Here is a 23355-nt window from a genome sequence, read left to right on the forward strand (position 1 = left end):
TCACCGGGGTGATATTCATAGTGGATATTACACAGTGGCATAGAGATGTGAAGTTTATCTTCGAGTTGTGGGGCGGCACGGTGGTGTAGTGGTTAGTGCTGTCGCCTCACAGCAAGAAGGTCCGGGTTCGAGCCCCGTGGCCGGCGAGGGCCTTTCTGTGTGGAGTTTGCATGTTGTCCGCGTGGGTTTCCTCTGGGTGCTCTGGTTTCCCCCACAGTCCAAAGACATGCAGGTTAGGTTAACTGGTGACTCTAAATTGACGGTAGGTGTGAATGTGAGTGTGAATGGTTGTCTGTGTCTATGTGTCAGCCCTGTGATGACCTGGCGACTCGTCCAGGGTGTACCCCGCCTTTTGCCCGTAGTCAGCTGGGATAGGCTCCAGCTTGCCTGCAACCCTGTAGAACAGGATAAAGTGGCTAGAGATAATGAGATGAGATGAGATCTTCGAGTGGTCAATGTAGATATCACGAGTGAGAGAACCAAACAAGTAATATATTTTTCAACTTGAGAATATAAACTTCATAACTTCACACTACCGTGTAATGTTCTTTATATTATATGGACATATCCACACAAAAAATACAACGTTTATCAAAAGAATTTAAATTTTGAACCGGTTCACCATTTTGACAATGCACGTCTAGTCAATGGGAAAACACTGGGAGGTGACATCATCAGAGTGAAATATCTCACTCAGATCTGCAAAGTATTTCGTATGAAAAAGGTGAGTTTTTCAACACGAGAAGATAAACTTCATATCTTCAAGCCAACGTGTGATTTTCTTTTTATTATATCGACACATTCACAAACAAAAAGTACCCAAATTTATCAGAACAATTCATCGATACCCTCATGAGTGACATATAGAGATTTATGTCACCGTTTTGGTTTGCCATGTCCTGGATGGAGCTCGTATGAAAAAATACAAGTAGCGTATTTCCCAGTAAAACACTCGTGTCTATATAATATAATTGTATATCTTTGTGCTTCTATTAGTGGAACATTATCATACATGCTGTATAAAGCCATACAAAGATCACTGTACCATTAAGTGTTTTTATACTCTTAGTAATAAGGTTTCTTCAAGGGTTCTTTGGGATAGATAGATAGATAGATAGATAGATAGATAGATAGATAGATAGATAGAAACCATATACGAGGAGACTGAGTGGAATAACTTTTTTTTTAAAGATATTTTTTGGGGCTTTTGCACCTTTATTGGATAGGACAGTGTAGAGACAGGAAATGAGCAGGAGAGAGATGGGGAGGGATCAGGAAATGACCTCAGGTCGGAATCAAACCCAGATCCATGGTATGGCGCCTTATCCGCCTGAGCCACGACGCCCCCAAGGAATAACTTTTATTCTATCCGTATTCACTGGATTTTGAGAAACAGTATTTTTTTATTTTATTTTTTGCAAATTCGGGAAATAAAAACTTTATACAAAATGTCCGACAAAATAATTTCTGCTTAGAATGTAAACAAACCAGTGAAATGACAGGAGCAATTTGTGAAAAATGCTGTAATAATTCTTGGGGAAAAAAAAAAGATACGTTCTTACCATCAAATACTTTTATTCCATATTTTGTTGTTTTTTTTTGGGGGGGGGTTGTGTTTTCGAGTAGAATTTTTATTTCATCCTCAGTTGGTTCAGCAACACGTTCCACCATTTTGTTTTTCTCTACTCACGGTATATGAGCTGATATCCTAGTAGTAGAGTAGCCAATCAGATCACGCAATTGCTCATATCCAGTGAATGTGGAGATATGTGTGTGTTTGTGTAATGGAATATATTTATTTAGGATCACCCTATTATGTGCGCAGTTCGCAATCTCATAAATTGCCACCATGAACATCTTTTCAATGGGGTCCTCATACAGTCATACACACACTAACCTAAACACGTCTTTGAACTTCATACACACACACGGCCTATTTCCCTGTAAAACACTCGTGTCCATATAATATAATTGCATATCTTTTGTGCTTCTATTAGCGGATATATAAATATGTATTAGTGTTTAAAACATTCTTTGATGTTTGGGAAATGGTTCTATGTGTATACTAATGAAATTATGACAGTATCCATGAGATCAGATAATCAAGTCAAATCAAGTTTATTTGTATAGCGCTTTTAACAATAAACATTGTCGCAAAGCAGCTTTACAGAATTTGAATGACTTAAAACATGAGCTAATTTTATCCCTAATCTATCCCCAATGAGCAAGCCTGTGGCGACGGTGGCAAGGAAAAACTCCCTCAGACGACATGAGGAAGAAACCTCGAGAGGAACCAGACTCAAAAGGGAACCCATCCTCATTTGGGCAACAACAGACAACATGACTAACATTAACAGTCCTAACAAAGTCAGCTTCGTTGATGCTATAAACCCACCGACGGAAACCCGAGCGCAAAACTGTTCATGACAACCGCAGTCCCAAAGTCAGCAAGTCAACTGCAGTCCCCAGCCACAAAAGCAAGAGTCCAGAGCGTCCTCCAGGCACGACCCCCAACTGTCCACATCGGGCCGCCCTCCACAGGAGCGATGCGATGAGACTCCAACCAGACACAGGGCACCAGGATGGATCAGGCAGGTCTGAGGAGCAGAAGAGGTCAACATCTCGATCCCAGGACCGACGTGTAACTCAGAAGGACAGGTTGTTAGGTATGCCCAATGTCACCTGAATAAGTAGGAACAGTAATCCAAACCTGAACCCACCTAGCTCCTGATGAGTGAGCAAAATATTTGCAAGGGCACAAAATCAACCTGAATAGAATAAGAATATTGTAGCATATGATCCATCAAATTGTGTAGTGTCGTGCATTTCACCTCAATAAACTGCTGCATTGTCTTGTGACAGTGTTTTCAATAAAACTCTTCCTGCACTCACATCCATCGATCACCCTTACATGACAGAAACTGTCAACTGTCCAACAAGCTAGTGGACTAATAAAACTGTTTTAAATAGTTCTATATGAAACGGTCGTGAAAATTTTCTGTAAAGTGTTAGTAAATAATCCCATGTTATTTTTTAAAAAGCAAATTAAAAATAAATGCTGGATATAAACCCATCTGTCGATAAAGATACAAATTTCGTTGTCTGGTGGTCAAATGTTTATGAGATATGGTGCCTTGCACTTATGATTCTGTTCCCTGTGGCGGTACACTTACGTTGTTCATCATACACTCTCAGAAAATAAAGTACATTATTGTGCCATTGGGGGTACCATGGCTTGTCACTGGAGCAGTACCCTCAAAAGGTATTTATTTGCACCCTTTATATCCTGATTGGGAATATATATATGTACCTTTTAGGCCTTACAAAGGTACAAATAGTTACCTTGAGGTCCCATAATGAGCACTAGGGGGTACATTAGTGTAGATCGTACCTTGAGGGACAGAAATGGACTCCTACCGTACCCCTATTTCTGACAGTGTGCATACAGATGTCGTATGGTCAACGCCATTAAAAATCAGGTCGAAGCATTTCTCTTAAGTATGGAGCTCAGCATGCAGGGAAATCTGATATTACAGTTGCGCACTCTCTTTTGCTCTCTGCCCTGAGTGGTTACTGGTTCTTACCTGTCCTGGTGGGTGTCAAACTTCTTTCATGCCTACAGTTGGGATCTGATGATGTTTAGAATATTTGAACCTGGCATTTGACGTGTACATACAAATTTTCCACCCAAACACCCCTGACACAGAACTTACAATAAAGTAATATTACAGAATTGTCAGGGTCACTCACAGCTCCTCAGAAACCTGATATCCATCCATTATCCATAACCGCTTATCCTGTGTAGGGTCGCAGGCAAGCTGGAGCCTATCCCAGCTGACTATAGGTGAGAGGCAGGGTACACCCTGGACAAGCCAGCAGGTCATTGCAAGGCTGATACATAGAGACAAACAACCATTCACACTCACACCTACGGTCAATTTAGAGCCACCAGTTAGCCTAACCTGCATGTCTTTGGATTGTGGAGGAAACCCACACAAACACAGGGAGAACATGCAAACTCCACACAGAAAAGCCCCCGTCGGCCACTGGGCTCGAACCCAGAACCTTCTTGCTGCGAGGCGAGTGTTAACCACTACACCACCATGCTGATGGAAGCCTGATATTCAAATGCATTTCTGTCTCCCTAATTCAATGAGTTGTTTTTGTCTTTTTTTCACAAAGATCCTACAAAATTACATAGTTATTAACTAGATATAAAAGCTTATGTAAACAAAAGGTTACTGTTCAAAAGCCAAGCTCCTTATTTATCAAACAACACTGACCCCTAGTGGCCGTGGTGTAAAACTGAAAATAAAATATGAACATCTTTATTAATTATATAGTTATGTTATAGTAAGGGCTGTCATGACATCACTTTCAAATGCAACTTGAAACAACTTCTTCTCATAATGATTTATACAGATGTGAAGGGGTGTCTGGGGTGTGTCCCTAAAATAACCACCAAGAGGCCAATCCAAATACGAACAGACTGGAACACAAGTTTCCAAGCTGTTAATTTATTTATTTTTTCAGTTATGCAATACAACTGTTTTGAGAAAATTATTCAAAATGGGGGTTTTTAATCATTTCTATACACACTACCGTTCAAAAGTTTGGGGTCACTTTGAAATGCCCTTATTTTTGAAAGAAAAGCACTGTTCTTTTCAATGAAGATCACTTTAAACTAATCAGAAATCCACTCTATACATTGCTAATGTGCTAAATGACTATTCTAGCTGCAAATGTCTGGTTTTTGGTGCAATATCTCCATAGGTGTATAGAGGCCCATTTCCAGCAACTCTCACTCCAGTGTTCTAATGGTACAATGTGTTTGCTCATTGCCTCAGAAGGCTAATGGATGATTAGAAAACCCTTGTACAATCATGTTAGCACAGCTGAAAACAGTTGAGCTCTTTAGAGAAGCTATAAAACTGACCTTCCTTTGAGCAGATTGAGTTTCTGGAGCATCACATTTGTGGGGTCGATTAAATGCTCAAAATGGCCAGAAAAATGTCTCGACTATATTTTCTATTCATTTTACAACTTATGGTGGTAAATAAAAGTGTGACTTTTCATGGAAAACACAAAATTGTCTGGGTGACCCCAAACTTTTGAACGGTAGTGTAGTTTTCACTTTTTTATTAGTATGAAATGAAAAATATTGACTATTTAATGTGCACCTTTAATGTGACAGCCAGAAGAGTCTGTTCTAACTCGAGCTGAACCAAAAAAAATCTGACTCAGTTTTTAGATTAATTTGTCATTACGGGGCTGTTGGATGGGGTGGAGCAGTGGATATCCCTGTTACCTCACAGGGTGCAGGTTCTGGGTTCAAACCTTGGATCGGACTTGAGAAAATGGATTTGCGGGAGTTTATTTGTGGTTTTGAGGTGCATGTTGGTGCAGTTACTGTACAGAAGGCATTTAAGCAACTTAAAAGAACTCAATTATCAACATATGATTCAGTACAAAACAGGCCCAGGTGATGGTAAGGAAGATGATCAGACAGGCAAAAAGGATGCACTGGAGGAAATACTGCGATACGCTTGGAAATAAAACTCGGATAGGAGAAGTATGGGGGATGATAAGAAAGATGGGAGGATACAAGAGGGAAATGGAACTATCTGGTTCTGGCAGATAGAAACGAGCCTGCAGTAACAAATGAGGAAAACGTGGAGATGTTGGCTAACCCTTTTGTCAAGGTTCATAGCTCTATCTGAAGAAGGAAGGAGAGGCAGAGAGAGAAGAAAATCAGAAAACATACAGGCTTTATATAAGAAAAGTAATGATGGTGGGCAAAATGTCCCTTTTCGCATGGGAGAATTAAAGTCTGCACCAGGTAAAGACAGAATGTGATACAGCATGTTAAAATGTCTAAGTGTAGAAAGTCCGGAGAAGCTCCTGATGCTGTAGAACTTCCCAAGTGTGGGAAGAGGGAAGAATACCAAGGAGCTGGAAAGAGGCTATAATTATTCTGATAAAGAAACCTGAGAAAGATGCTAGCAAGCCTGGAAACTACAGACCAATAGCTCAGACTTCACACATTTGTAAACTACTGGCACGTATGATAAATGAGAGGTTAATGTACATCTTGAAGTATAAAGGTATGATGAGTGTGGAGACACTGCCAAGGGGAGGAAATGGCTACTGACATTTTTAAGAACGACTGGACTGGAAAAACGGCTTTAAAATGAAATGACAAGAAAATAGGAAAACCTGTAGATAGCAGTAATGCAACACAGTGGACGCCAGCTGCCGTAAAACCCCAGAGAAGAAGAAGAGCCAACACTCCCTCCCTGGGCACTATATAGTGGGGACACCATTTTGTAGTGCTGTCTGAAACCTTAGTTCAAAGTTCAATGTGTTTATTGCCATATGCACAGTAATGACATGTCCTCTTGCACAATGAAATTCTTAGCTTGCTGTCCACCATGAATGCCAATTACAAATAAATAAACAGGCGAAAGAAATAATACAAAGTAAATGCAATATAGTGCAATATAAAAGAAAAAAAAAAACACCCAGTATAGTACAAAATAAAGGTAAATGTAGTGCAAAATAGGTAGTGTAATACAAAAATAAGGCAATGATTGGCGGCACAGTGGTGTAGTGGTTAGCGCTGTTGCCTCACAGCAAGAAGGTCCGGGTTCGAGCCCCGTGGCCGGCGAGGGCCTTTCTGTGTGGAATTTGCATGTTGTCCGTGTGGGTTTCCTCCAGGTGCTCCGGTTTCCCCCACAGTCCAAAGACATGCAGGTTAGGTTAACTGGTGACTCTAAATTGACCGTGAGTGTGAATGGTTGTCTGTGTCTATGTGTCAGCCCTGTGATCATAGACATATAAACATAGACGCCTTCTGCGTAGAATCATACGTCATCCTCGCTGCCATATTGGATGGGGCAAAGTGGAGATTCTTCAACTGTCTCTGGTATAGCGTCTAGACAGTAGCCGAGAATAAAGATGCCTCATTCATGTGCTGCGTTTAACTGTACCAACAGGTTTACCGTCCAAATGAGATCACATGGGATTAATGACTGGAAAAATAATTTTCACTGTATTTGGTCATTATAACGTAATTTTACAAACAGATTTTTCTGACTTTGTGGCTAATATGAAGTCTCACGCATAATAGCCGCTCGGTGAAACCTGTCTCCAAACAACGAAGTATTTCCTTCGTAACTACGCTGATTGTTGTTAGTTGCTTAGCTAACTTTTCACATACTATGTAGGTTTCCCAAAAATAAAGACATGAAAAAGCAGTGGGAGACAGCTGTGCGACGGGAAGGGTTTTCTGCTACTCCGTCATCCATGAACGGAGGATTTGGACAGAACAGGTCAGACAGTCAGGATCAGAGAGGGAGCTGTTCCTTCAGTCTTCAGTTTCCCAGCTCATCTCCACCGGGGAGGTGTATAGTTATAAGCAGTGAGAATTAGATAATACAGTGCCACACTATGATGAACGTTTTTGAACGTATGATGAATGTTTTTAACCTTTCTGAATGTGAAGGAATCAGTGATGTATTTTGTTTTGGTATGACGTTAGAACCTGGCCGAACTCAGTTTGGTGGTCATTCAGAATATTGACGGGTATTTCGCATACTATTTATAACCATCACATTAAAAGTTATATATGTTGTTTTGATGCCTGTTCGTTTCCCAAATATATACGTGCATGTCTTAATGGGTGAATAAAAGGCATCGAGTTAAATATTATTGTAGAAAGGGGTTTTATGAAGTTCAGTCCATTTACTTGCATTGGTTTACGGGGAAGATTTGCCACATCAAATATGGCGGACACTCTGACGTATCCCAGCAACGGGGCCACCAGCTCAATGCGGCGTCTATGTTTATATGTCTATGCCTGTGATGACCTGGCGACTTGTCCAGGGTGTACCCCGCCTTTCGCCCGTAGTCAGCTGGGATAGGCTCCAGCTTGCCTGCGACCCTGTAGAACAGGATAAAGCGGCTAGAGATAATGAGATGAGATGAGAAGGCAATGATCAGATGTAGTAGCAAAAAAGGGCAGTTATGTGCAAACAGATGTAAACAGTCAAGGACAGTTTACAGGGAGGTAGTCCATGGTTATAGACCCCTGTCAGCTGTTCAGGAGTCTGATGGCGGAGGGAAAGAAAGAGTTCTTTAGTCTGACAGTCTTACATTTCACACTTCTGTACCTCCGGCCTGAGGGTAGACATGTGAACAGTCCGTGCTGGGGGTGGATGGGGTCTGAGGATTATTTATACCCTATATAGTGCACTCAAAGTATCCCACAATGCATCAAGAAAAGTATTTTTGTTTGTTTGTTTTTTATTGAAACAAAAGAATACAATGCAATGACAAACTTACCACAATACATCCATCAATTCCATCCAAAAACCAAAATCCCACCTCCTCTAATGAGTGGAACAAAAGGTATGTAAGACAAAAGAAATAGAACAAGGGGTTAGCGCAACTGATATGACAATATAAGTGAGCATAAGTTCTTAGCCTGGGCATTGTTCATTTTCTTGAGACATTTGTGAAATAAAGATAATTCCTGTTAAAGTACAGACTTACTTATGAAGAGCACTTTCTAGATTGACATTTGTGTATATAATATGTTGTAACTATAATGAGATTATTCACTAGAAACTCAATGTTCTTATTTTTCAGAATCACACCCATCTGAATATTCTGGAAGGAAAAGAAATCTATGCTCGTGGATTTGGAAGATATCCAACTGTGAAGGGATTTCTGAACTGCATCACAAGCATAAAACAGGTGTTCTGTAGTTTCTATGTTTGTGGTACAAATATAATATAACAATTTTCTACTTCTAATTGAACTTTTTTAATAAATTCATTGGAGGAAACCAACAGTAGTATACAACGCATTGTTTTTAACCAGTTAAATGAGTATCTTGTACAAAATAATTTATTGTATGAACTACAATCAGGTTTTCACTCTACTTTTTCCACTGATACATGTCTTCTATACCTTCATGATTATATCAGACAGCAGTGTGACAAGGGTTTTTATACAGGTATGGTGTTGTTAGACCTACAAAAGGCCTTCGACACGGTAAATCATGAAATACTGTTGAATAAGCTCAAAGCCCTTGGTATGAGTGAAGAATCTGTTATTTGGTTCAAATCATATTTATCAGGGAGGCGGCACGGTGGTGTAGTGGTTAGCACTGTCGCCTCACAGAAAGAAGGTCCGGGTTCGAGCCCCGTGGCCGGCGAGGGTCTTTCTGTGCGGAGTTTGCATGTTCTCCCCGTGTCCGCGTGGGTTTCCTCCGGGTGCTCCGGTTTCCCCCACAGTCCAAAGACATGCAGGTTAGGTTAACTGGTGACTCTAAATTGACCGTAGGTGTGAATGTGAGTGTGAATGGTTGTCTGTGTCTATGTGTCAGCCCTGTGATGACCTGGCGACTTGTCCAGGGTGTACCCCGCCTTTCGCCCGTAGTCAGCTAGGATAGGCTCCAGCTTGCCTGCGACCCTGTAGAACAGGATAAAGCGGCTAGAGATAATGAGATGAGATATTTATCTGGTAGAAAACAAGTTGTAGATGTAAATGGTATTATGTCTCAGGAATAGAATATGTGGTGTGCCGCAGGGTTCGATACTGGGACCGTTGCTGTTTCTGATATATGTTAACGATATGCCTGCCGCAGTCAAGTGCAAACTTCTGCTTTACGCAGATGACTAGGCACTTCTCGTATCGGGAAAGGTTGTATCGGGAATAGAGACGAGCCTCAGTACCGAGCTTTCATCAGTGCAAGAGTGGTTAATTGATAACAAACTCTCGCTACACCTGGGCAAAACTGAATCAATTCTGTTTGCATCTAAGCGTCGGTTAAGTGTGCATGACTCAGTACAGGTCAGGTGTGGTGGAAATGAAATTGAATCAAGGCGTAGTGTAACATATTTAGGCATAACTTTAGACCAATCTCTTTCTGGCGATAGTATTGTAGATAAAATTGTTTCTAAATGCTCCAATAAAGTAAAGTTTCTGTATAGAAATGCCCGAAATTTTGACAAAGACATTAAAAAACTTTTAGTATCAGCTTTGATTCTGTGCCATTTCGACTACGCCTGTACCTCTTGGTACAGTGGACTGACAAAGAAATCCAAGTCCAGATTACAAATGGTTCAAAATAAGGTCATCAGGTTCATGTTGAATCTCCCTCCTAGGTCTCATATTGGGGTGGAAGAGTTTAGAAATGTAGGATTGTTACCGGTGGATATGCGTGTAAATCAGTTAAAGTTAGGACATGTGTATAATATTTTTCATAATAATGCTCCTGTGTATTTGAAAGAAAATTTCAAACATAGTACAAATTCACGCACCAGAAATAGTATTCATACTTTTAATATTACCCATGTTGGGCCTTTTAGTAAAAATAGTTTTTATTTCACTGGTGCTTCATTGTGGAATGATCTACCTCTGTCTGCCCGATCTGCTCAAAATAAATGTATTTTTAAGAAAATGGTTGAAGATAATTTTATGTCACAACTTCTAGTCAACAGTCAGTCTGCTTTTATATATTATTGATGTTAAAATTGTGTAATATATTGAAATTTTTGGTATTATTTTTTTCTTTTTGGATATATTACTCTTACTTTATTTATTCAGTTTATTGTGATTTATTAGTATTATTATTGTATTTTATGTTATTTGGTGCTATTTTGTTTATTCGAGGACCACAATGGAAATAAGTATTTTTACTTTTTGTGTTATCCTCCGCAATATTTATATTTACACATGTTATGTATATGTTTCCATTGCGAAATAAATCAATAAAAAAAAAACCGATGGTGACTAACCAAAGCAATATATCCCATCATGCATTGCGGTCGCGCTGGAAAAAAAATCAAATTAAAAGTCTCAAATTTGATTTAATAAAAGGCAGCGGCAAAGAAGAAAGTATTCAGCCTTGATTTTTTTTTTAAACTGAAAGATAAAGGTAGTTTGTATTTATTAATGTAGGAAATACGCTCAGTATAATATGGATTTATCGCAAAAATACATGCATGTATTTATTATTTTGAAAACCAACCAGCTGACTGATCTGGGACGTTTTAATTGTGCGACAGTAGTGACGTAAAAACCAGCGCGACGGCCAGCTGCCGTGAAACCCCAAAGAAAACGTAGTAAGCGGCTTCTTTATCTCAGGCAAAATGGGCCAAAAAAGAGATTTAACAGGCACTGAAAAGACAAAAATTGTAAAATGCCTATCAGAGGGATGCAACACTCTTGAAATAGCTAAGCTATTGACCACTGAACAATCAAACATTCGGACACTTATCTGTTATATGGCGGTTAAAGCGAGATGTCACTGTCTGGCAGGATATTACTGACCAAAATGGAGAGTCTCTCTAGATTAATTTATCCTGCGTATTCCCTCCCTATTTCAAAAAGAATGATAAAAACATTTAATAGATTAAACTTTAACTTCATTTGGAAGAACAAATGTCATTATATAGGTGAAGATGATCTAATCAAACCCTATGGTGAGGGAGGGGGAAATGCAATAGATTTTGACATCATGAACGGTGTACTAAAACTTAAATGGCTAAAGTCTTTTCTAAATAATAGTCACTCTATCTGGTATTACATACCCAACCTCATTTTCAATAAGCTCGGTGGAATCGACTTCCTATTAAAATGTGATTTTGAGTTAAATAAACTTCCTCAGACACTTTCTGACTTTCATCAACAGGTCCTCCTTTACTGGAAAATAATATTTAAGCATAATTTTACCCCTCATAATAGCCCAGTGTGGAATAATAGGTATGTATTGGTTAATAGAAAATCTATTTTTATTGAGGAATGGTTTTCCAAAGGTGTGTGGGCTATTACTCACTTTATGAATGATGGACAGATTTTACAACATGGTCATTTCTGTCAGAAATTTCAGATTCAATGTACAAAAAGAAAATACAACCAAATCGTAAAGGCTATTCCTGTACCAATCCGAACTATGGTGGAACAGGATATGGTGTACTCTGACATCTCTCCTAGACTGAGACAACTTTGGATTGAAGGTGTCGAATTTTGTAATAAAAAGTGCGATAACAAATTTTTAAGACGTTCCTTACAAAATAATTGCTTTCCTAATTCTGTCAAAAGAGATTACATATTAAAAGATTTTGAAACAGTAGAAATTAAAAAGATTAGAACTAAATATCTCTCCTTTCTAATTCCCTTCAAAGCGAAAGAAATACAGTTCAAAATTTTGAATAGAATTTACCCAACCAAAGAATTTCTTAAGAAGAAATTTAAATTTGAAACTGGTAAATGTGTGTTTTGTGAAACAGAGGAGGAGGATTTGGAACATCTTTTCTTTCTATGTGATTTAATACAAAGATTTTGGATTGATTTTCAGGCTTGGCTACAGTCTAGGGGGATTCAGTTTGCCCCTTTATCCATTAAAGAAATTAAATTTGGAGTGTTTTTAAATAATAACAAAATTGAATATGGTATTAATAATTTACTACTTTTAGGTAAACACTTTATTCACAAATGTCGTTTTTTTTAAACTAAACCTTATGTTACACACTGGAAGAATGACCTCAAGCTTTTTGCCAAATCTTTAAAGTTAGTTGAAAATAAGGATGTTGGTTATTTTATATCCTTTTTGGATGACTTTGATTTACTCAATTAACATATGTAAAGATAGTTAAGTTAACTTTCTTGTTCATATTTTTTACTTTATTGCTATGTGTGTTTTACTTCTTTGATGTTTTTGGATCTGTATATATATATATATATATATATATATATATATATATGGTGCTCTATTTGTTTGTATTTTGAATGTTTTGGGAAATAAAAGAAAAAAAATCTTATATGGCTAACCAAAGCAATATATCCCATCATGCATTGCGGTCGCGCTGAAAGAAATCAACTTAAAAGTCTCATTTGTTTTAATAAAAGGCAGCGGCAAAGAAGAAAGTATTCAGCCTTGATTTTTTTTTTAAACTGAAAGATGCAGATAGTTTGTATTTATTAATGTAGGAAATACGCTCAGTATAATGTGGATTTATCGCAAAAATACATGCATGTATTTATTTTGAAAACCAACCAGCTGACTGATCTGAGACGTTTTAATTGTGCGACAGTAGTGACGTAAAAACCAGCGCGACGGACTAGTGTGCGAAAGCGTTTTTTCATTTTACCAATGAGCTCAATATATAGTACTTCCCTATACAGTGTGAATGCCAGCTGCCGTAAAACCCTAAAGAAGAAGTAGAAGTAGTATCTCAGGCAAAATGGGCCAAAAAAGAGATTTAACAGGCACTGAGAAGACAAAAAATTGTAAAATGCCTACCAGAGGAATGCAGCACTCTTGAAATATGACCACAGAACAATCAAACGTCGCAAAAAAAAAAAAACGTGTGGAGAAGAAAAGACTTGAGAAGGATTAAATATGAAGCTACCAGGAACCCTTTATCCTCCAGTGCCACCATATTCCAGAACTGCAACCTACCTGGAGTGTCCAGAAGGACAAGGTGTTCAGTGCTCAGAGACATGGCCAAGGTAAGGAAGGCTGAAACACGACCAACACTCACAGGTTGGAACGTCAAGATTGGGCCAAGAAATCTCTGAAGACAGACTTTTTCAAAGGTTTTATGGACGGATGAAATGAAAGTGACTCTTGATGGGCTTCTGGTTGGATAACTAATGGACTCGCACGCCAGCAAGGTGGAGGAGGGGAACTGGTGTGGGTGGCTACAATTATCGACACCTTAACGATTTTTTGGCCGTTGCAAAAGTAGGAAAGACTTCCAATATGTAAATTGTGCATGAATAGTTACTCACACTTTCACTGGAAAAAAAAAAGTTGATTCCTGATTACTTGGCATATCAGATCACGTGACACCTTTGTCCACAATTATCGACACCCAGATCTCATCTCATCTCATTATCTGTAGCCGCTTTATCCTGTTCTACAGGGTCGCAGGCAAGCTGGAGCCTATCCCAGCTGACTACGGGCGAAAGGCGGGGTACACCCTGGAGAAGTCGCCAGGTCATCACAGGGCTGACACATAGACACAGACAACCATTCACACCTACGGTCAATTTAGAGCCACCAGTTAACCTAACCTGCATGTCTTTGGACTGTGGGGGAAACCGGAGCACCCGGAGGAAACCCACGCGGACACGGGGAGAACATGCAAACTCCGCACAGAAAGGCCCTCGCCGGCCACGGGGCTCGAACCCAGGACCTTCTTGCTGTGAGGCGACAGCGCTAACCACTACACCACCGTGCCACCCGGTACAAAAAATATTTTATATAAATATATGGGTCTGTCTCAGAAACTGGGTACTATGGGGGTCCCCCACTAAATATACTCAGTCAATAAACTATATGGTTTTGAATGGCGATGTTGGTTTTAATTTGAAAATGATGAAAGAAATAAGGCCATCCTTAAAAAAAAATTCGTTTCCTGTCCACCGGGTGGGCAAAAAAATTTTCAGTCGGGAGGGAGGGATTTTTTTTTTATTATTATATATGGCTGGATAAGAAATCGCAATGCTGTGTTTGCTTTTTCTTTCAGTACTTTTTTTTATTATAAAAGCAGACACATTTAATAAAATATGACGGTTTAATCAACTGAAACTTGTACAAAAACTTTAAGTTAGCATTTTAAATGCTGACTGCAACATTTGCAAAACTTTTACAAAGGTACTTAATGTCTGACACACGGACTTTTTGTAGTTCTAAATCGAGCGTTAGGCCTAGTTCGGATGAAATTACACTATTAAAATGATCACTGAATGATTTGTTTTTCTGAATCTTTACTATTTTGTTGTTCGCTAGAATACCATTTTGCGATTTCACACTTAAGCAAATGTTTGAAAACTCCGGATCTCCTTCCTTCATGGTGGCTGCCATTTTTTTGTGCCGCACGGCGCATGCGCAGAGCTGATTCGACAGGGCTTTCCACAAGCGCCGGCCACACAATTAAGTCCAGCCGGCTACTTTAATGACTATTTTTGTAGCCCACAGGCTCTAAATATTAATTTTCGATTTTAATAAAATTAAATGTTTATCTAACGGACTGACAATAATGTCAAACTGAACCGTTGATCAAGGGAGAGTAACTCATCCGCGCCCCGACATGCGGTGTGCGCGCGCACTCGGCGCATGCTCAGTTGCGTGAATGTGTCGAATGATTCTATGAATTCGGTGCCCTTTCAGAAGACTCAGTGTCTCAAGATAAAATGCTGATATATTTCTTCAGAACATTGACAAAATTACATTTAAACTGCACTATTTCAAAATATTGGGTGTTTTTAGTATATTAAACTGAAAAGAAGGACATAATAACTATTATTTTCATTTTTATTAGTTTTAATATGTGAGGAGCACAGCAATTCTGCATGTCCCCATCACCAATTACAGTAACAATGTGGCCAATTTTATGTTTACATTCTTTAATTTTTTTAATTTATTTTTTGTTAAATGCATCACTGCTACTCCAGTTTCACATACAATGTGTTTTTTGGGGGAAAAGTAATTATATTTTAGAAGAAATTTAGGCATTTTCCTTTGTCCCTATGTATAATTCAACTCCGTCACGCAACCGCCTCCGCCCCCTATTTGTATACATAAATGGTTTGACCCTGTGACATCATTTAAGGAAGTAGATTTAGCAGAGTCTCCAGAACAGCATGGTGCAACCAGTGGTAAGTGTTAACTCTCATTTCTTGAAATATTGTAAGACTTTTATAAACATATAGGTTCCGTCAAGCATAAGTACTCAACACTGTTGAGTGAAAAAGTCATAGTAGAGAAGTTTTTTTATCGAGAAATGATTATATATTTATGAATTAGAAGAAGATCTAAACTGAATCACGCCATGTGCCACAGTCCTAGCATTTAGCATGAACAGTTAACAACAGATTAGCATAAAATCTTCAACCCCATCACATTCAACCCCGTCACACATTCTGTTGTTATGGGGTTGAATGACTGTTACAGGGTTGAATAGTTGTTTATATTAGTTGTTTATATTTAATGACGGCAAAAACAGCTGCAGAAAGGCAGAGGGAGTACAGGGCCAGAAGAGACACTGACCCAGAGAAAAGGGAAAAATATCTGAGGCATGAGAGGCAGAGATGGAGGAGAGATGTTGAGGCAGGAAAAAAGAAAGGAATCAAGGAGCTGAGTGAGAGAGGTCAGAGGACAAGGAGAAAGATGTGGCGCCAGGCTAAGAGGAGACAGAAGAACAGGGAGCAGCTTGCCCTCCTGTACCTGAAACAGAAAATCATGTGCCCATGTCACACCAGGCTACAAGGTTAGACAAATACTTGTAATGTGTGGAGTCACAACACAGTGTATGTAAACATCAATTATTAAACCTTTGAATAAGACATATTTACTTAAATATGAACTCATAATACCATTCTGCAACACTTATTCACTTCTATATGGTTGTCAGAACTAATAGTAGTAATTCATTTTCTGTTTCAGACAATCTGTGCAGGGAAAGAAAAAAACAAGGAAATCAAAAGAGAAGATGAAAAAGAAGATAGAACTAGAGCAATTACTACAACAAGAGAGACAACAGAAAGAGAAATACAAAAAAAGGCTACAACGTGTAAAGAATGACTTGCCAAGATCCCCTGTCAAGAAAACTTTACATTATCATGAAGCACTCAAACTTCAAATACAGGAGACTTACAAACAAGCAAAGACCGAAAAACAGAGGCAGTTAATATCAGGCGTAGTGGTCAGTGGGATCATGAGAAAATACAGAATGCTGAAAAAGTCAGAGTGCGCATTGGGATTTTCAAAGAAACACCGAAGCCTAGCCAACTGTGAAATATTGAAATTCAAACGCAAGAAGATCACAGCATTTGATGACATGAAGAAGAAAGTGAAGGAGTTCTTCACACGTGATGATGTCAGTAGAATAACCACTGGCAAGAACCAAACCTCAACAAAAAATAAAACAAAGATGCAAAAGAGGTTCATGGTTGACACAATGAAGAATCTCCACCGAAAATTCATGTCAGAAAACCCAGGGAGATTGTCTTATTCAATGTTTTGCCGTCTCCGGCCTTTCTGGGTTAAGCCCTCTCTTGCAGATCGTGAAACTTGCATGTGCAAGCTCCATGAGAACCTTTCATTTGTTGCCCAAAAGCTCAAACAACTACAGCTTATTGAGACATCAGAGCTGGAAGAACTTGCCAATCAAATTTGTTGCAGTCCATCAAATAAGCACTGCATGTATGGTGAGTGTGAGCAGTGCAAGAAGGAAATTATTCCCATATCAGATGCCTACAAACCAGAGGAAGATGTTGTTTGTCCACAATGGATTATGAAAGAAAAAAACAAAAAAAATGAAGATGAAAAAACTGTGAAGATTACTGTTAAAGAGAACCTGCACACATCCCAAGAAAATCTTGTGGAAATGTTTCATTCATTGCTTCACAGGTTCCGCAGGCATCTGTTTAACATTAAACAACAGTACGCCCACTGTCGTGAATTGAAGAGGCACATGCCCATGGACGAGTGCCTCATTCACATAGATTTTTCAGAGAATTTTACCTGCAGGTATGGTGCAGAGGTCCATATGATGTAATATGATGTAATTGCTGATCCACGAATTTTAAATATAAAATATGTTCAATACCAAAAAAGTTGTTGCGTTTTTACTAATGATTTCATTTTTTGGTACATTAAAAGGCAACTTGCACAGTATTGTACAGAAATGCTTTTCAGGACCCATGTCTTCTGAGAGGTTTCCTCCTACTCCTACATTTCACCAAGCGATTTTCTATTCCCTCAAAGACTTTTTTTTAACTGGTAAATTTTCTAAGTAGCTGCCTAACACTAGGAATGCCCTATTGACCCTACCATGGGGTTTTAGATCAGATTATATGTTTTTATAATGGATAAAAAGCATATATAATTTGATATATAATCCTTGCTTAGTCAACCCTGTTACAACAGGTCAACCCTGTTATGACCAATTCAACCCTGTTATGAGACACAATTTATAATTTTTAAAAATGTTCTCAACAGAAAACCTTCTAAGGTTACATATGGTTTGTATATTAGATTGTGATAAACATACCAATGTAAAGTTTGTACATATTACATGACGTTATTGCATATTTTGAGCAATTTACAGAGTAAAATAATGAATACTTGTCATTTTTTTCAGAATTGTGATAGAATATCAGTTTCCCCTTATGTTTTGTTTGGTATCAAAATGTTACAGTAAATAAAGGGACAGCCAAATTATTTAGTCATGCTAGTGCCTTCTCATTACCCTATTATAATAATCAGTAATGGCAATAAAAAATAACCGTGACGGGGTTGAATTAAATATCGACTTGTGTCTAATAAAAGCTCATAAATATTACTTAAAATATCATGTTAAGGTGGGAAATTGTTTTTTTGTACAGTAGACAAATGACAAAATCACATGAAATTTAAAAAAACACATTTTGGTTAAAAAATTCCTCTCACCCTCTTCAATCCAAAAGGGCACCGTTTCTGTAGAATCACCCTGTCATGCACCGAAAATAAGAGATTTACAAGCCAGGAACGCCTCATGATGCAATACGCAAGAAAAGAAAGAAGATTTACTGCCATTTTACTTTGTATTTGAGTAAAGTGAATAAATAAATGGTCTGTGGAAAATACACTTAACCCTGGGAACTGCATGCACAGGAGTTTATTTTGTGTTTACCCCCCCCAGCTGGCTACTTATTTGTCATGGCTGGCTAGTATGAGCCTTAGTGGAAAGCCCTGGGAATGTGGAAATGTCAAGTTCGATTTTAGATTTATGAACCCGAAAAAAATGTCGAAAAACCGGCGTTAAAAAAAATTTTCGCCCGCACAAACGGCACTCACCCGGCCGGTGGACTGGAAACAGAACATTTTTTAATAATGGCCTAATACAGATAAAACTAAATCTTTGATGTGAATATTCAGAATTTGGCAAAAATTCTGCAAATTTGTGGAAAAATGGCGGCTTGATCTGGGACATGATAAACGGTTGACTACATCGCATTCCCTTAAAAAAGGTTGAAGTCCACTGAAAAGTCTACAGTTATCACTAATTGTATTTTAAGTTGTAACTTTATCCACCTAAGGATTGGTGCGCTCACAGAATTATCATAACCGTAATAAAACATCGTGCAAAATGTTTGATCACCGTCGTAACTCCATTTTCCCCATACCCAAAACCAATACGATCGTGTGTTTTGCTCTAAACGGAAAGCCTCAGGGTCAAGGTCACGACCTCACCAAAAGTAGTAACTTAAAATCACTACGCCATATAAAAATTTAGTTATAAATCTGCTATTTTGTTTTTTAAAACGAAAGCTGAAAGTTAGGTATAGAATGTTTCTTACAGAATATGTTACAATGGTAGCTGGTCTTGTATGAATTTCTGAGCTATAAAATGAGTCGTGGTCTATTTTTTACCGTAGCGTGTTATTTGTGTGCGGGGAAGGACACACATTAACAATTTGCATGTGTAGAATGGAATTTTCCTCTCCAACAGTTAGAAGTTGATCGCGCTTCCATTTGCATTCTTTGTTACGCGGGTGATCTGTTCGGACGTTATCGCTGAAAAGGTGAGTTTTGACAGTTTTATTTTGTTTTAGTCTTGCAGTATAAGGCAATAGAATGTTTCTTTTTCATCTTACTTTATTTTGTAGTGTTTGCGTATTTTTGGCCAATATTTTGCAACCATGGTCAATTTAGATTGAACTTTTGATAGAATCTACGGCCAGTCATTTTGCCCCGCCTCGCGCTCCGTCCGGTGCGGTAGTGATGTCCCGTTGCTCGCGTGCCGCAGCAGAGACCCGCGCGACCTTCAGCCGGTACAGTCGCTGTTCTTTTACCAGTGCCATTATTCTCATCTTTCCGGTGTGTTCTTGATTTTTCCATTGTGTCCTATTTCGCCATATCAAATACCCAAAATGTTTCATATTTAAGTGAATAATCAATTCCGTCATCATAACTTGGCATTTTTAACTCAAGCAATCACAAAGAGGAAATTTATTCAATATTTTCACTCATCTGTGAAGGAGGGGCTTTAATTCTTCATGATGTCGTTATTTTATATGAAAATCAATTTTGCAAAAGCATTTGAATTGTAATCAAAAAAATTTTCCACAGTGGAGGCCAGATAAAGCAAGATGCTATCTTTATTCTTATTAAACATGACAAAAGAAACATTGAGTGTTCGGTAAATGCAAAAAAAAAAAAAGTAAAATTAAAACATTTATTTTTTGACCATAATGTTCCAAATGAGAGACCAGTTTCTGAGATGGACCCTTATGGATGTCAGTGCTTATGTAAACGAGGAAGTAAGTCAAGTCAAGTTTGTTTGTATAGCGCTTTTAACAATAGACAATCAGTGCGTTTACATGCACATAGAGAAAATCGAATTTCTGCCGTTGCTCGACTGAAATCGAAGTTCTAAATGCCATGGAAACACCTTAGCTCGGCTGAAATCGAACCAAACTTGATTTCTCGTAATCGAGCTACGTGACCTAGATTATGCAATTGTAGCCGAGCTACTTAGTGCATGTATATCCTATCGAGCTACGTAGTCGAGCTACTTACTTCAGCACTGCCCCTTCCGGGAGTGACGAGACCACAAGCAGGAAACACAACAGCCTCGGTCGGCATGACAACGAATCATGACAACGGCATGAATCTTTTCTTTTTGTGGCATTGTTTGCACTGTTAAAATTTAGCTCACTTACTGTATCACCAAATACATCTGTACAGCTGTTGCATAGCTGTGAATTGTGTACATAAACAAGTCATTGTATTTGTGTGTGTAATTGAACTTTTTGTGCGTTTATTAAGACATAAGTTAAATTTTAAGCAAAAAAAATATTTTTTGTAAGCAAAAAATGGACTTTAGAAAAATATACAATTGTGCAAAATAAGTTGTCTTACAAAACAGTGGTCTGCGCAGGACAGTTTGTAGCCATACAGTCTGTTAGAGCAAGCCTAACAGCTTGAGCACGGAACTGCCAGTGTTGCCAGATTGGGCGGTTTTAAGTGCATTTTGGCAGATTTGAACATGTTTTGGGCTGGAAAACGTCAGCAGTATCTGGCAACACTATAGCTCTTCTTCATGACGACAACCGGAAGTGTACCAACACAATGGGGCGTGTAGCGCCACCTGTGGCTCGGGTGCACAATGCACCTTACACAATAGCTCGATTTCACAGTTGCATGTAGGATTGGATTTCTCTGGCACCCCTGCTGGGACCCTTAGCTCGATTACCGACAGTAGCTCGATTTGGATGTGCATGTAAACGCACTGAATGTCCCAAAGCAGCTTTACAGACTCTGAATGACCCAAGACATGAGCCAATTTTATCCCTAATCTATCCCCATTGAGCAAGCCTGTGGCAACAGTGGCGAGGAAAAACTCCCTCAGACGACACGAGGAAGAAACCTCGAGAGGAACCAGACCCAAAAGGGAACCCATCCTCACTTGGACAACATGACTATAACATTAACAGTTTTAGCATGAAGTCAGTTACGTTGATGTTATAACTCTTCATTGATGGAAACTTGAGTGCAAAACTGTTCATGACAACCTCAGTCCTAAAGTTAGCAAGCCAACTGTAGTCCTCTGCCTTAAAAGCATTACTGTAAGAGTCCAGAGCGTCTTCCAAGTGTAACTTTCAACTGTCCATATGGGGCCGTCCTCCACAGGAGCGATGTGATGAGACTCCAACCAGACGTAGGGCATCAGGATGGATCAGACAGGTCCGAGGAGCAGAAGAGGTCAGCATCTTGATCCCAGGATTGACCTGTAACTCAGAGGGACAGATTTGGGGGGGGGAGAGAAAAAACACAGGTTGTTAGGTATGCCCAATGTCACCTGAATAAGTAGGTACAGTATACATTTTGCGCCGAGTACAAGCAGGGACTCTGGCAAAACTAACTGAGTAATTCTAATGTTTGTAAAGAAATGAACTGATAATGTTTTAACCTGCATCAGAAAATCTTTTTGTTCCACTTTCTAAGTATTTTCGTAGCTCACATTTTGTGAATCATTCGTTGTTTGTATTAATTTCTAGTTTTGTAGTTTATCAATAAATGTCAACAGTCAATTGACCTTGTAACCACATGAAAATCCAGGTCGAAGGTTGACTTTTTTTTAAATTGAGATTTTAAATTCATCTCATCTCATTATCTGTAGCCGCTTTATCCTTCTACAGGGTCGCAGGCAAGCTGGAGCCTATCCCAGCTGACTACGGGTGAAAGGCGGGGTACACCCTGGACAAGTCGCCAGGTCATCACAGGGCTGACACATAGACACAGACAACCATTCACACTCACATTCACACCTACGGTCAATTTAGAGTCACCAGTTAACCTAACCTGCATGTCTTTGGACTGTGGGGGAAACCGGAGCACCCGGAGGAAACCCACGCGGACACGGGGAGAACATGCAAACTCCGCACAGAAAGGCCCTCGCCGGCCCTGGGGCTCGAACCCAGGACCTTCTTGCTGTGAGGCGACAGTGCTAACCACTACACCACCGTGCCTCCCCGATTTTAAATTTACATCTAAAAATATAAAATGTCGACTGATATTGTAATATGTGGTAGAGATTTACAACAAGCTGCAAAAAAATAAATTCTGAATTGAATAGAAAAATCTGAATATTTCAAGCATGTAATTTTTTTTAATATGCTAGGAATTTAATTCTGTTTACTGCAACAGGATTCCAAATACTCTATAAACGTTCCATTCTGTTATGAATCAGAAAAAAAAATCACAGTACTTTATTTATTTATTTAAGTACTTCAACAATGTTACACAAAGATCGATCCATAACAGTTGTAAATGTCTCTTAATTCCACAGCGTGTCGGTAATGGTGGACACCGGTCAAAGTGATCATTATTATCAACACCTTATGTGACTTCTCAAACGCACGTTTAGACACAAAATGGCAGCCATCAAATGAAAGAGGAAGAAACAAAGTACACTACCGTTCAAAAGTTTGGGGTCACCCAGACAATTTTGTGTTTTCCATGAAAAGTCACACTTTTATTTACCACCATAAGTTGTAAAATGAATAGAAAATATAGTCAAGGCATTTTTCTGGCCATTTTGAGCATTTAATCGACCCCACAAATGTGATGCTCCAGAAACTCAATCTGCTCAAAGGAAGGTCAGTTTTATAGCTTCTCTAAAGAGCTCAACTGTTTTCAGCTGTGCTAACATGATTGTACAAGGGTTTTCTAATCATCCATTAGCCTTCTGAGGCAATGAGCAAACACATTGTACCATTAGAACACTGGAGTGAGAGTTGCTGGAAATGGGCCTCTATGGAGATCTTGCAGTCACGTGACCGGAAAGTACA

At 38.9% G+C, this 23355-nt stretch overlaps 2 protein-coding genes across 3 annotated transcripts in view; both read left to right on the forward strand.

Moving 5' to 3' along the window:
- Positions 1-13120: 13120 nt before the first annotated feature.
- sugp1 (SURP and G patch domain containing 1) overlaps positions 13121-23355 on the forward strand; it is a 55901-nt gene continuing 45666 nt past the window's right edge. The window contains exon 1 of the mRNA XM_060906330.1: positions 13121-13521. The gene's annotated coding sequence lies outside the window, so the exon portion shown is untranslated. The remainder of the gene's footprint in view (positions 13522-23355) is intronic.
- On the forward strand, positions 14646-18094 carry LOC132871810 (uncharacterized). Of its 2 annotated transcripts, none has more exons than XM_060906333.1 (2): positions 14646-15675; positions 16463-18094. In XM_060906333.1, exon 2 carries the CDS (start codon positions 16509-16511, stop codon positions 17574-17576), a length of 1068 nt encoding a protein of 355 aa, XP_060762316.1. In that variant the 5' UTR covers positions 14646-15675; positions 16463-16508; the 3' UTR covers positions 17577-18094. The 2 variants fall into 2 exon arrangements, with proteins under 2 accessions (XP_060762316.1, XP_060762315.1); XM_060906332.1 differs by having other exon boundaries at positions 14656-16286; positions 16463-18073.

Source organism: Neoarius graeffei, chromosome 23 (assembly GCF_027579695.1).
Source record: "Neoarius graeffei isolate fNeoGra1 chromosome 23, fNeoGra1.pri, whole genome shotgun sequence".
Taxonomy (NCBI): Eukaryota; Metazoa; Chordata; class Actinopteri; order Siluriformes; family Ariidae; genus Neoarius; species Neoarius graeffei.

Coding starts and splice junctions, on each gene's coding strand:
- LOC132871810 (XM_060906332.1), top strand. CDS start 16,267: ATGTCACACCAGGCTACAAG. Junction 16,287..16,462: donor ATGTCACACCAGGCTACAAG/GTTAGACAAATA, acceptor TTTCTGTTTCAG/ACAATCTGTGCAGGGAAAGA.